This window comes from Daldinia childiae (assembly GCF_008694065.1).
Source record: "Daldinia childiae strain JS-1345 chromosome Unknown Scaffold13, whole genome shotgun sequence".
In the NCBI taxonomy this organism is placed as follows: domain Eukaryota; kingdom Fungi; phylum Ascomycota; class Sordariomycetes; order Xylariales; family Hypoxylaceae; genus Daldinia; species Daldinia childiae.
In genome coordinates, this window is record NW_022984654.1 from 1,320,899 (window position 1) to 1,336,573 (window position 15,675).

General features: G+C 22.2%; 2 protein-coding genes across 2 annotated transcripts; both read right to left on the reverse strand.

Moving 5' to 3' along the window:
* Positions 1-3,566: 3,566 nt before the first annotated feature.
* Positions 3,567-4,865, reverse strand: GL218_08759 (uncharacterized protein; the record flags this gene model as incomplete). Its single annotated transcript, XM_033585567.1, has 3 exons — positions 3,567-3,671; positions 3,737-4,196; positions 4,267-4,865. 3 exons carry the CDS (start codon positions 4,863-4,865, stop codon positions 3,567-3,569), a joined length of 1,164 nt encoding a protein of 387 aa, XP_033440589.1.
* Positions 4,866-5,353: 488 nt separating this feature from the next.
* GL218_08760 (uncharacterized protein) lies at positions 5,354-6,036 on the reverse strand (the record flags this gene model as incomplete). The annotated part of the gene is made up of 2 exons (XM_033585568.1): positions 5,354-5,859; positions 5,925-6,036. The coding sequence occupies 2 exons, from the start codon at positions 6,034-6,036 to the stop codon at positions 5,354-5,356; spliced, it is 618 nt and encodes a 205-aa protein (XP_033440386.1).
* Positions 6,037-15,675: the final 9,639 nt, after the last annotated feature.

A 15,675-nucleotide genomic window follows, 5' to 3' on the forward strand; every position in this document is an offset into this window, starting at 1 on the left:
TGGGCGGCGTTACCCCTGTCGTTATTAGATTATACAACCATCACCACTTGGTTGAAGCATGTCGACCCTGTCCATTCAACTACGACTCTGACAGTCTGTTGTATCATGGGAGACTTAGTGCCAATCGATTATGCATGCATACGTGGAGCAATGGTCTTCTCACGTACCATCTGCAAATAATTAGCTATTAGTTATACCATCATGCCTACAATGTACGTTCAGGAATTCAAGTTGCCATAGCTAGGGTGTTATACCCAAGGGGAGGGAGGTTACCTAGGGGACATAACTAAAGCACCATCGTATGTCAACCAGCAACATATAAATTTATCATGCTTATGGGCTGTCATGACCCCGAGTACATAATAGATATATCTAATCACAGAGCCATGATAAAATATTGCGAATAAATTGTTCATATGGAAAGTCTATCTTAGCGCCAAACAAGCTTGCTGTTTACCTACGTACCTAACCTAAGTAATATTAACTATGTAGCAATTTACAGTAACATCAATGTAATTTACGCTACACCTAATAGAAGATGACATGATGCGTAAGAGTGTTGGTTCTTCACAGTGACCCCTCATCAGCTTTCCGGTCCTTTAATTAACCCTATTCATAATCAACTTCATAAAAATCTACAAATAGAACCATGTGATTTCATAGACTACATGATAGGTTACGCTCATGTATATGGATTCCTATTTAGAGTGCTGCTTTCTATATTTACCTGGGAAAGTCTACATGTAAAATGAACCTCTCAAAAGCGACCTCTATGTGTTCTCCTTCGAAAGGTAAGTATTAACTCTAATACTGGAGAGCATATTGACTAGAGGCTCTACTTATAGAATCTTTACAATTAGCTACCCATATGAATTCCATGTTATACCCACGGCGAATACGACCGTGGGATTCTTTCTAGCTCAAGGTCAATGCTATCTCTAACCCCTCCACTACTAAATTGGATATGGACCTCCTCTATCTTGAAAATCTGGTCATCATAAGTATTCCCACTAAAGGCGGCTCTGTCCTCACACATAACACCGTCAGGCGATTTTACCATTTTAGAGCGTCTTGGTGCGGATAACGAGATATGGTTGCTTCGTACCCTACTTACTACCTTTCGGGAACGGTCTCTGATAAATGTAATAGGATAACTCAAGTGAACAGAACCCGCTGTCTCGCGCATCAGTGCACAACGAAGTACAGGGATCGACGCCGCCATTATTGTAGTGGCGATTTCCGCTACGGACCATATTGCGAGTTCAAAGACGTTATCTACACGTATCATCTATGTTAGAACAATTCTGCTTACTGATATTGAACGCTTTTACTTACCGCCATAGTCATCACTCCGGAGAATGCTAAATTTTGTACATTTGACAATTGATGTTATACCTGCGCTATGCTGCTGTATAAGAAAATGAACAAGTAAGAGTGTTGTTTTCACCAGAAGCATCCAACTTACCAAAGACCCATGCTCATAGCAATAGAAACACCTACTTTCTCGCTGGTCCGTATCTGCAATTTTAGTATAATGGGCCATGGTAGAGCAGCTAGGACGAAGTCCATGAATGCGGAGTATGCTGGCACTGATCAATAATTATTCGTTACCAGACGAATACCATATACACACCAGCAGCAAAAATGGTGAACGCAAGGATAAGATTCCTGTTCCAACAAACTCCGGTGGCGTGGGAGTCCCAGATCATACTCGCTGGCCGGCATTGTACCCATCGTAGTATCAAGCTGATACAGGTAATTGTGTTCATAGAGATCATAATTATGCGAAGTGCGATCTTTAACCGAGGACCCGCGATCCTAGTTAGAGTTATAGCAAATGAGGTCTTACTCCATATTGACGAAACAAAGAATAAGGTCCCCGCCTGTTGCCGTTTGTGTCAACACTTAGTCATATATAGTAATAGAAACTTCAGAGTGTAGATTTACGGCTGGCTGTACAAGATGAAGTCAAAAGAAATGAGATGAAGCAAAAGAGTAGATCGCTTACAATCGTACTTAGGAGGCCGACATCATGGGCACCCATTCCGTTGTCTTGGTCGTGTTTAATGAAAACTGCCGATACACAGAGGCTGATAAGTGCTCCCGAGGCAATAAGTACGAGCTAGAGTGATCGTAATGATGAGTGAGCCGATATATACCTTGTGTATTAACGAGTGCAACTACTAACCCATGATGCTAACAAAACCCAGTCGTCCCACCAGAGTCCTCGGCCTTGCTTAGATTTGTAGAATACTCGAAGTCCCAAGAAGACGGTAGAAAAGCTAATAAGTGCCCATATGACGGCGTCCACCCAGTGGCCGGCACCAGGTGTGAATGTGCTGTTCAGTGAGGCGAGTTCGGTCTTTGCCATCTAGTGTAAAAGGCTGACCTGATTCTGTCCCCCGACCGTATAGAGGACTTCTTAAGGATACTGATGGTTAATTTAAAAGATCCGTCGGTGTTAATATTTACACAAGCGAGAATTCGGATTTGGAAACCATGCTTCCTCCAAGTTAGAGTATCATGAACACAGCTGCGTGATGGTGTATGAGGAGAGCGTTGTACCAACATGGATAATGATCCTGAGCTCCTACAATGGTAATGTACGAAATCCTCTAGTTTATATTCACATCTAACAAGGGACCGCATATCTACAATTAGGCCTCTGGATAAGGTTCGTAGCTCAAAAGTCACAGTTCTTTGTTCCGTTTACCATGGATCAGCTCATAGGGTAAGTATGATTATGATGGACTACTGCGGCAGGGGGTTTACTACAATCTATATCTTAGATATCGGTGCATTTCCGACATTTTTACTATATGACATTTTCGGTTCCGACGTGCGCATACGCGTACAAATTGTAGCTACTTGCAGCTACTTGTAGAGTTGCGCCGGCTTAACGGAGCTTGAGAAGACAGGGAAGGTTCGGACAAGTGCCGAAGCGGGTTGGTGGTGCAACCCCAATAGCAACCCCTACCTTCCTTCCGTGCAACAAAGAGATTCGGGATGCATAATATTCTATTGGTCGGCCCTCAAAAAGACCTCTCCCTGATCAAACAATCGAAATTTAATTTAGCTTGATCGGCCGCAACCGCCGATCAGCCAATTAGACAAGTACGAGTTCAACCTTGAACCTATATGAATGTAATGGACTTAGGCGATTAGACAAGAAACTAAACATTCAAGTATAATATAGACTACGTGACTAGAACAAAACGTAGGATCGTTGATCTCGCTACTAGGTTTGTTTTACAAAATAATTATAAGCATGTAATGCTCGTCAGGCTGTTAATAGAAACGTAGAGCATCACAACATCAAACATAGTCCTGCATCAGGGATATCCCCCTTGCCACCATCTTACAAAGGCTATGCCATGCATGTATGTTTGATATGGTATGATTAGCTTAACCCTAACTTAAAACAAATACTACATTGCTCCCATAGACACAAGGTAGCCCAAACTAATTTATAGCAACATCTGTAACGGATTACCAGCCCATATATTTCACAAATTCCTCAATTTCACAATAGCAGAATAGAGACTCCAATCAGGGATATGACAAGATCACCCAAGTTGCATCACCATCCCCTTTTTGATCGCATCAATCTCTCGCTTACCTAATGGGTCCTTATGGTCGAAATTTGCCTCCTTCCGCTGAGAGCTAGTCCACTTTGATGAGTGTTAGCAGTTACTTTAAGCATGGGAGAGAACAAAGACTCCGAGGGGTAACATACTGTTGTGATATCTAGATCATCGCCACCGATAGCGTGGGGCTTTCCTTTGCCGTTATTCTTTACATATATCTTTAATGCGGCTTTAAAGCCCCATGGATCCTTTGCGTTTTTCTTAGGTAACTCTACCTCTCCCTCGAGATTTGCAGTGATCTCGTCGATATCTTCAGGACCCTGTAATGTAACACCGCGCTGATTGGCGTATGAAAGAATGGCATCATCGAAGCGGTTGGCCTGAAATTTCGATTTGCGACCTCCCTTATCATCGTCGTCTTCCTCGAGGATACCACCAATTGAGCGCACCCCTGAAGCAATTTTCAAATATATAGCCATGATGGTGCCCAAGCTCTTAACGTCGGTAGCGTCGCCAACCAGATTCAGGCTATCGAGTTGCGCCAGCATATCTAAGAACATACGGCCGATGAGACGCATAGTTTGATCGACACATTCGCCATCGTCAATCCTAACGATATGAAAAAAAAAATGTTAGCAGGGAATTAATAAAACGGTGATAGAAGTTGGCGAGGTTTTACATCATCATGCTATCGCTAGCTGAGCTCAGCAACCAAAGTCCGAGACCTTCACAAACGGCCCATTGTTCTCTCCAGCCACGCTCTACTGCCTCAACATAATCTAACACCAAGTTCTGCACAATCTGAACGCATCCGTAACCAACGTGATCATTGTAGGTGTACATATCGAAGTAATCAGGGTTACGCAATGAGAAATGTATCTGCTGAGTAGAATATTTCCGGTAGCCAGCCCGACTCACAACCCACGGGTGATCTGGATTCTCCCCAGCTGGTCTGGAGCATATACAACGTTTTCGAGCACATCTGGGTCCATCCCTGCTTTCATCTTCGGGGTCTTTCTCATCGTCCTCTTTCTCTTGTTCCTCTTGTTCCTCTTCCTCTTCCTCGTCATCGTCATCGTCATCGTCCGGTATTGGCGGGCAGATAGTTACAAACGAATACCATTTGTCGGGTTTCTCCCATATCGTTTTGTAGTCAGCATCAGCATTAGCCGAGCCAGACACGGCGGACCATCGCTTGCTTTTCGACGGTTCATCACTCGATGTCTTAGCTTTCTTCCTAGAAGTGCTAGCGCTAGCTGCAGGGCGTTTAGGAGGCATCGTATCGAGAATAATATAAAACTTTAACAGAACTGAAAATATTTTGGCATTAGTTATAAGGTATGAAATGATATATAAAAGTCAAATTCTACACCGCATAATTACTAGCTAATAAACGCGACGCGCTCTGTGCGTCTCTGGATGATCATGCTTGCAATTAACGTCATAGCTCTGTAAATAAGTGGTAATTAGCATATCAACATCCTCAAACGGTACAGTGCATATAATATACAGTTAGTACGGTTACCTAGTTATCCATAGATATTGTGAAATATTTCAGCCACAATGTGGCTTGATATTATAAACGATGCTTGACTTAAGGACTGGATCCAGATCTTATTGACCCTTGAGCATGAGACGTCATATTACTACGTAAATTCTTAGAGATTCGAATAAGGAAAGTAAACATCAAAACTTTCCCCGCAGCCCCCCGCCTCTCAGATTTCGATCCTTACTTCGGCTCTTAAATACTTCGGCTCTCAAACCTCCTAGGAAAGGTTTTCTATACTCAGGTTGACAGGTTCACATGACGGATTATGTGGCGGCTGTGTAGATACCCAGGCAATTGACCGGTAGTAGTAACCACCGGTGAATTGGTAGCATAAGTGGAAGTTGGTGAGATTGCCTAGGGATGGAGGCGGGATAGGATATGTTGCGTTGAAGCTTGAATCGTCGTAGCCCCCGTTCATGTACAATGTGCCGTTATTCGGGTGGAAGTAAACAGAGGTACCATCCTCAACGCCAGGATAGATAAGAGCTGTGTAAACGTTGCTTCCAAAGCTCGGTTCAAGACGTAATGAGGAGGGCACAGTAATAGTACCGTTATTACTACCGGCTTTCAACAAGTACGTGATCCAGCCGGGTTGCGAGGGGACTCCCGTATCCGAGTTGAAGGAAGTGTAATTGAAATAGAATTCAGTCACACTCCCACCACCACCAGATGAATAACAAAGGCCTTCTATGGCCGCGCCAGCATGACACGCTGCAGCATATCCTGTGATATAATTTAGCGAACTTGACATGATAGCAAGAGAAAGAGGAAAGGGAAAACAGCAATACCATTAATTGATGAGTTCGACTGGCTTGTAATGTGAAGGGCAAAAGGTCCCGTAGAGTTGGAAGCTAATGTTTGGGTGACAAAAGCGAGAAAAGTAACAAAATAAAACAACATGTTAAAAAGGATGAAAAGGTAAATAGATATAAAAATTGATAAAAGTTAAAACAATGTTATCTTAATATGTTAAAATTAAAAATTCGAGGAGCGGCGGGCTTTACCCGCCTCCGCCTCCCCCGTTAGTGCCACAAACGCCATAAAACCTTTAATTTATATTTTTATATTTATAAGTCGTAAAAAAGATATTTCTTAAATTTTAATTTTAATTAATTATATATATTTTAAAATAAACCGGTATATATTTAAATTTTTAATTTAATTATTATTATTATTATTATTATATTTTTATTTTATTATTAAAAATTTATTGATTTATTTTAATTAATTTAAATTAAATTTAATTAAATACGTTACGTTTTAAATTACGTTATTATAGTTTATATTAATGTATTTATAAAATATAACATAATATTTAATTAAATTTAATTTAAAATATTTTAATTATTTTTAAAATTAAATTATACATTTTTATTAATAATAATATAATATATTAAAATTTTAAAAAACGCATGCATTTATTATTTTAATATGTTAAAATTAAAGATTTAAAAAATAACAAGTTTTATTTATTTTTGCTTTTTTTGTTAACGTTATAAACGCCATAAAATTCATGGTTTATATGTTTATATTTATAAATTATAAAAAAAACGTTTTTCGAATTTTAATTTTAAATGTTATTTAACATTTTAATTATATTTAATATATATTTTAAAGTTTTAATAAAATTATATTAATAATAATATAATAAATAATAATAACGTTTAAAATATTTTTTATTTTAATTGTTTAAAGTTAATTTTTTATTTATTTTTTTTATATATTTATAAAACATTACGTTATAATATTATAAATTTTAATGTTTAAATAATTTTAAAACGTTATATTTACGCGTTTATACCCACGCGTTTATATTTATAACTTTACGTTTATATTTATAATAACGTTTAAAATATTTTATATTATAATTATTTAAAGTTAATTTTTTACTTTTGTTATTTTTTTGTTTTTTTTATATGTTTATATAATATTATATTATAATATTATAAGTTTTAATGTTTATTATAATTATTACGTTATAACCGGTATTACGATTAATATTATAATTAATTTCGATTTAAAAAATATATATTTTATATATAATAATTTATTTAAATGATCGAATTAATATTTATTTTTTATATAAAAATTTTATTTATTTAAAATTAATATTTTTAATTAATTTAATTATTATTATATTAAATAATGGAAAAATGTTTAAAATTACTTTAAATTAAAAATTAAAAAACGGTTTAAAAAATATGCCGGGGTGTAATTAATTAAAAAGTTATGTGGTTAAAAAAAATACTTTTTTTTAAATCATTTTTAAATGTTTAATTTAAATTAACTAAAATAATACATTTATAAACTTGCGTAAATGTTTTTATATGTTTATAAGTTTATATGGTAAAATTTGTTAAAAATTTTTATTAATTTTTTATCTTTTATTAATCAATTATTTATTAATTATTTATTAATTTTTTATAATAATTTTTAAAAATTTAAATATAAAAAATGTTTTTGATAAATAATTATAATATGAAATTATTTAACAATTATATATAATAATATTTTTTTAATATTTTAAAATTAATAATATATATATTTAATTTTTATAATAATTTTAATTTTTAATAAATTTATAATTAATTTTATTTTAATTTTTAACATTTAAAAAATTAAATTATATATATATAATAATAATTTATTTTTAAATTTTAATATAATAATTAATAAATAAATTTGTTTTAAATATAAATAATAATGCATTATTAAATAATTTCATTTTTAAAATTTTTAAATATAAATATAATTTATAAATATAATTTTATTTTAATTTATTTAATAAAGTTTAATATTAATATTATTATATTATTTTAAATATAATTTATAAATAATTTTATAATAAAATATATAATAAAAATTAAAAAATAGTAAAATATTTACATATTATAATAAAATAATATATATAATATTATAAATTTAATAAAATTAAATTATATAATATAATAAACGTTAATTACATTTCAAACTTAATTATTAAAAAGTTAATTACTTATTATATATTTTTTATAATTAAAACATTTATATTAAAATAAAAAAAAACGCATACATTTATTATTTTAATTAACTTAAATTAAAAATTTAAAAATGGTTTAAAAAAATATACTTTTTTAACCATACAATTTTTCAATTAATTACACTTTAATATACCCCTTTAAAAACATTTTCTGATTTTTAGTTTAAAATATTATTAAATATTTTCCTTTTAAATAACCATATAATAATAATAATAATCCGTCGGAAACATTTTTTACGTTTAAAGTTTTAAAAATTATTATAAAGAATTAATAAAAAAATGATAAATAATTGATAAATAATTCTTTAATAAATGATAAAAAATTGATAAATTAATAAAGAAAATAATTAATTAAAATTTATTAAAAAATATTTTTAATAGATTCTACCATATAAATTTATAAACACGTGAAAACAATTGCGCAAACTTGCAAATACATGCGTTTTCTTAAATTTTAATAATTAAATTAATTGAAAATATTAATTTTAATACATTTTTATAATAAATAAAATCTTTATATAAAAAATAAATATTAATTTAATTATTTAAATAAATTATTATATATAAAATATACACATTTTAAATCGAGATTAATTATAATATTAATTATAACATAATAACCGTAATAAATGTTAAAACTTATAACATTATAATATAATGTTATATAAATATATAAAAAAGGTTAAAAATTTTAAATAATTAAATAAATAATTTTAAATTAAAAAATAAAAAATATTTTAAATATGGTTATAAATATAAACGCGTAAATATAAACATTTAAATATAACATTTTAAATTTATTTAAACGTTAAAATTTATAATATTATAACGTAATATTATATAAACATATAAAAAAAATAAAAAGGTAATAAAAGTAAAAAATTAATTTTAAATAATTAAAATAAAAGATATTTTAAACGTAATTATAGGTAATTATAAGTGGTTATAAGTGTAAATGTATAGGTATAACATTTTAAAATTATTACATATTTTTAAACGTTAAAACCTATAATATTATAACGTAATATTTTATAAATATACAAAAAAAAATAAAAAAATAACAAAAATAAAAGATTAATTTTAAATAATTAAAAAAAATATATTTTAAACATAATTATAAATATAAACGTATAAATATAATATTTTAAAACTATTATATATTTTTAAATGTTACAACTTATAATATTATAACGTAATATTTTATAAATATATAAAAAAAATAAAAAAGTAATAAAAATAAAAATTTAATTTTAAATAATTAAAATAAAAAAGATTTTAAATATTATTATTATTTATTATATTATTATTAATATAATTTTATTAAAAATTTAATTAAAAATTTAATTAAAAATTTAAATATATATTAATTATAGTTAAAATATTTAATAATAGTTAAAATTAAAGTTTAAAAAATGCCTCCCCCACGTTTTATAAATATAAATATATAAATTAAAGGTTTTATAACGTTTGTGGCGGGAGGCAAAAATAAACAAAAGCTTACTGCTCCTCGAATTTTAATTTTAACATACTAAAATAATACATTTATAAACTTGCGTAAACAGTTTTACATATTTGAAAATTTACACAATAAAATCTGTTAAAAATATTTAAATTTTTATTAATTTATTAAATTTTTATAATTTATCAATTTATTATTTATTAATTTTCCATAATACTTTTTAAAATTTTAAACGTAAAAAATATTATTTTAACAAATAATTATTTAAATTATATATTATTATTATTAAAAGGTTAAAAAAATTAAATATATTATATTTACCACCATTACCGTTAACATAACATACATTCGTATTTCATTAAATAATGAATTAAAAAAATTAATAATAAATTGTTAAAAATAATATATATAAAAATATTATTATTATAAAAATTAAAAGATAAAAACCAATTAGATTATAATATAATACATTAATAAAAAAATCTAACCAATAAATTTATTAAACTTTTAAATAAAAAAAATATTATAAATTTATAAAATTATTAAATTAAAAAAATTAAAAAAATAATTTTATAATATATTTAAAAAAAACATATAAAATAAAATATACTTACTTTATAAAAAATATATATAATAATAATAAAATTATAATAATTAATTTAAATTTTATTATATTAATAAAACCATATATAAATATTAAACTTTTATAAACTTTGATTATATACATAATAATATATATAAATATCATTACATTTTTAAATTCTTTCATTTTTTTAATAATTAAATTATTAGAATAAATTATATTTAATTATTTTATTATTAATATAAAAAATATTATTTATAAATATTTATTTATATATTTATTTATTTTAAAAAAAATTAATATTTAGTAAACGTTATAATCATTTTTTAATTATATTTATTTATTATTTATTATTTTATTTCTTAATATATTTAATATATTTATTAATATTTATATAATTGATTAATAAAATTAATAAATCACTTTAATAAATTAAAATGGTATAACAATACAAACTTTTTTAATTTATGCGTTTATTAATCATTTACGTAATATTTATCAATTGTTTTATCAATTACTTCATTAATTTCCCATAATGATTTTTTAATTTGTTTGATATAAATAACGAACTTTATGTTAAATAAATATTATATATTAAAAATTTAAATTAAAAATTTAAAAAATTTAAAAAATTTAAAAAATTTAAAAAATTTAAAAAATTTAAAAAATTTAAAAAATTTAAAAAATTTAAAAAATTTATTAAAATTTATTATTTATTTATTAAATATTATATGTACATAATAATATATATATTTAAATTTAAACCAATATATTTTTAAAACAATTTTTATATATATATAATAATTTAAAATCTTTAATATATTTTGTTTAATATTATTTAAAATTTATTAAATAATTTATTTATTACATAATTATTATTTAAAAATATGGTATTTTATTTAACTTATAATAATATTTGAAAATATTAATTCATTATATTTTTATAATAAACTTTAAATATATAAATTGTAATTATAATTTTATTAACTTTTTTAATTTTAACGTAATATATGATATTAAGAAATAAATTAATATTATAATACATAATATTTTAAATTATAATAATAATATTATTAAATTTAAAAACTTTATTTAAATTTAAGTAAAATATATTAATATTTTTAATTTTAAACTATTTAATTAAATTCTTTATTTTATAATTATATATTATTTACATGAAATATTATAAAATTTAATCAAAAAATTATTAATAATATTAGATATTAATTTTTATATTTTTATAAAATAATAATATATTTAAGAAATTAATATTTATTATTTTTATTAATATGGGTGAAATTAATTAGTAAATTAAAAATTAAACCTTATTTTTTATTATTATTATTAATATGGTAAGTTTTAAAATTAACTATTATATTATTTTTATATAATAATAAATTTTTAATATTATTAATATAAAATTTAAAAACGTAATATATTAATTAATATTAAATAATTAATATAATAATTTGATTAATTATGTTAATTAAATTTATTTTTAAAAATAAAATAATATTTTAAAATTATTTAACAATTTTAAATTAATATAGTTTTAAATATTTTATATTAACTTTTTTTTAATAATTTTTAATAATAATAATAAGTTTTTAATAATTAAATCAATTTTTAATAAAATCATTAAATTATTATATTAATTAATTTTAATAATAAATTTAATATATTTTTTATTAACATTATTTTTATAATTTTTTATAAATTTAAAATTTATTAAATTAATTATTAAAATAGTAATTAATTTAAAGTTAAACATAAAAACATATAATAAAAATAATTTTTATAACTAATATTTTATTTATAAAATATTTTAAAAAAATCTAATATAATTTTAAATAATTTTAAATAATTTTAATAAAATATATATATATTTATAATTAATTTTAAAATATAATTTTCTAATATTTTGTTAAAAAATTTTATACATTAATTAAAGAATTATTATAAATTATATTAAATTAAAATATTTTAAAATATTTTTATATATATAAATATTTATTATATTTTATTTTATTATAATTTTTATACCGTAAATAAAAATATTTTTTCTTAAAAATACAATAATTTCGATAATATTATATTATTATTTATTTATTTTAATATAATTAAAATAAAAAATAATTTTATATAATATAATAAATATATTTTTAATAAAATAATTTTATTTAAAATAAATATAAATTAATAATTTTAATATACAATTATAATTAATTTAAAAAATATTGTTAAATTTTAATTAATGATAATATTATAAATATAATTATAAATTATTAATTATTAAAAGTTATTTTATTTACATTATTAAGAATTTGTTTATTGGATATTTATTTGCATTATTACATATTTTCCTAAATATTTTATACTTATTTCGGCAAATAATTAATAAAAAAACCAATAAATTAATTTTAAATCCTCATTTTATATATTTAACTATTTTTAATCTTATTAATTATATTATTTATATTTGTAATATTATTTATAATATTATAAATAGTTTTAATAAATTTATTACTATTATATTTTAATTTTATACTTTTATTTAACTTTTTTCTAAACTATTAATTTATTATAAATATTTTATATAAATTATATTAAAACTTATTTAATAATTTAAAAAATATTATTAAAATAATTAAATTTATTATCATTAAAAAATATTTATATAATTATTATAATAAAAAACTTATTATTATTTAATTATTTTATTATAAAAGTTTTATTTAACGTTTTAAAATAAACGGCATTTATAAATTAACCATAAATAAAATAAATTATATATAAAAAAATAAAAGCATTTTTTAAATATTAAATAATTAGTTTTAATAATTTAAGTTATAATAAAATTATAATTACCATATTAACAATAATATTATTTAAAGCCTTTTAATTTCTACATATATATAAAATTTAACCTATAATATAAACAAATTAATAAAATAAATTTAAAAACTTTTTAACATTTAATTTTATGATATTAATATTATTGTTTAAAAATAATTTTTAAATATAAATTTTATAAATAAAAAAGATTAATGATTATTAATAATAAATTTAAAAATAATAATTAAATAATTATATTTACTGAAATATTAATTAATAAATTTACATAAAAAAATATTATAATTTATTTATATATACTTAATTAAAATATATTATATTATTAATTATTTTCAATTTAAACCGGAATTGTAAAATGAAATAAAATAAACTAAATATAACAAATAACAAATAATTGTATTTAATTAAAAGCCTTTTATTTTTATGAGATAAAAGGTTTAACTGGTATATATAAAAACAAATAAAACATTAATTTTAAAATATTTAATCAAAGATCACATTATTATTAATAATATATTAAAATATAATAAAAATATTTTTATATTTTTTTTTAATATTATGTATAAAATTAATAAATTTAAAATATTATTTTTTATTTATATAATTATTATTTTAATAAAAATAATTATAAATATTTCATATAATTTTATTAATAATAAAAAATTTAAGATATTTAATTAATTATAATAATATTAAATAAATTATTTTTTTATTTTATATACCGTTTATAAAATTTTAATTATATAATTTTTATATTAATTAACATATTATTTTATAAATTAAAAATTATTAATAAAACTTATAACCAAATTTTATTTTAATTAACTTAAATTAAAAATTGAAAATGGTTTAAAAAAAAGTACTTTTTTTAGCCATATTTTTTCTTAACCAATTATACCTTAATATACCTTTCCGAAAATATTTTTTAATTTTTAATTTAAAACATTATTAAATATTTTCCTTTTAAACAATTATCTAATAATAATAATAATTAAATTAATTAAAAATATTAATTAAAAATATTAATTAAAAATATTAATTAAAAATATTAATTAAAAATATTAATTAAAAATATTAATTAAAAATATTAATTAAAAATATTAATTAAAAATATTAATTAAAAATATTAATTTTAACGCGTTTTTATAATAAGTAAAATTGTTATATAAAAAATAAATATTAATTTAATTATTTAAATAAGTTATTATATATAAAATGTACGCGTTTTAAATCGAAATTAACTATAATATCGGTTATAATACCGGTTATAACGCGGTAATTATAATTAATATTATAATAAACGTTAAAGTTTACAATATTATAACGTAATATTATGTAAGTATGTAAAAAAAGTTAAAAGGTCCGGGTAATTAAATAAATAACTTTAAATTAAAAAATAAAAGTTATTTTAAACGTGGTTATAAATATAAACACGTGGGTGTAAACGTGTGGGTATAAACGTGTAAATATAAACGCGTAAATGTAACGGCGTAAATATAACGTTTTAAGTTTATTTAAACGTTAAAGCTTGTAATATTATAACGTAATATCGTATAAACATGTAAAAAAAACAAAAAAGTAACAAAAGTAAAAATTTAACTTTAAATGATTAAAATAAAAAGTATTTTAAACGTGGTTATAAATGGTTGTAAATAATTATAAATGTAAACGTATAAATATAACGTTTTAAAGTTATTATATATTTTTAAACGTTAAAGTTTATAATATTATAATGTAATATTATATTAATAAAAATAAATAATTTAACGTTTTTGTGAAATGAAATAAAATGAGCTAAATATAACAAGTAACAAATAGTTATATCCAATCAAAAGCCTTTTATCCCTACGGGATGAAAGGCTTGACTGGTATATATAAAAACAATTAAAACCCTAGTTTAAAATAATCAATCAAGGATCTTATTTGCTCTCAATTTTTATAAAAAAAAATGAAGAATTTTTAATAAAATATTAAAATTTTTTTTTAATATTTATATAAATTTATTGAAATTTTAAAAATATATAATATATAATTTAATTAAAAAATTTTTAATATTATATAAAAACATTTAAAAATAATAAATTAAAAAATATGTAATTATTATTATATATATTAAATATATATATAAATTAAATATTATAAATAATTTATTATATAATTATTAATTAAAATTACGGTTAAATAATTATATTATTAATAAAAATAATATATTATAATTTAAATTTTTATTTTTTACATAATTGTAATAATTTTTAATAATATAAATAAAAAGAAAAAAATAATAAAAAATAATAATATAAATTTAATATTAAAATATATAAATTAAATATTTATATTATAAATATATTAAAATTAAATAATTTAAAGAATTATTTTATTAAATTTTATATTATTATGTTAACGTTTTTATTATATAATATTGAAAAATATTTAATATTTTAATTAATAACAATTTTTCAAAATTTATATTAATTAAATAATAAAATAATATAAAATTTTATACGTTTATAATATAATTTTTAAACTAGAAATTTATAAAATCTTTAAAAAAGTTAATATAAACCAATATTAATAATTAAACCAATATTAATAATTAAACTAAAATTTAATAAATAAATATCTTTA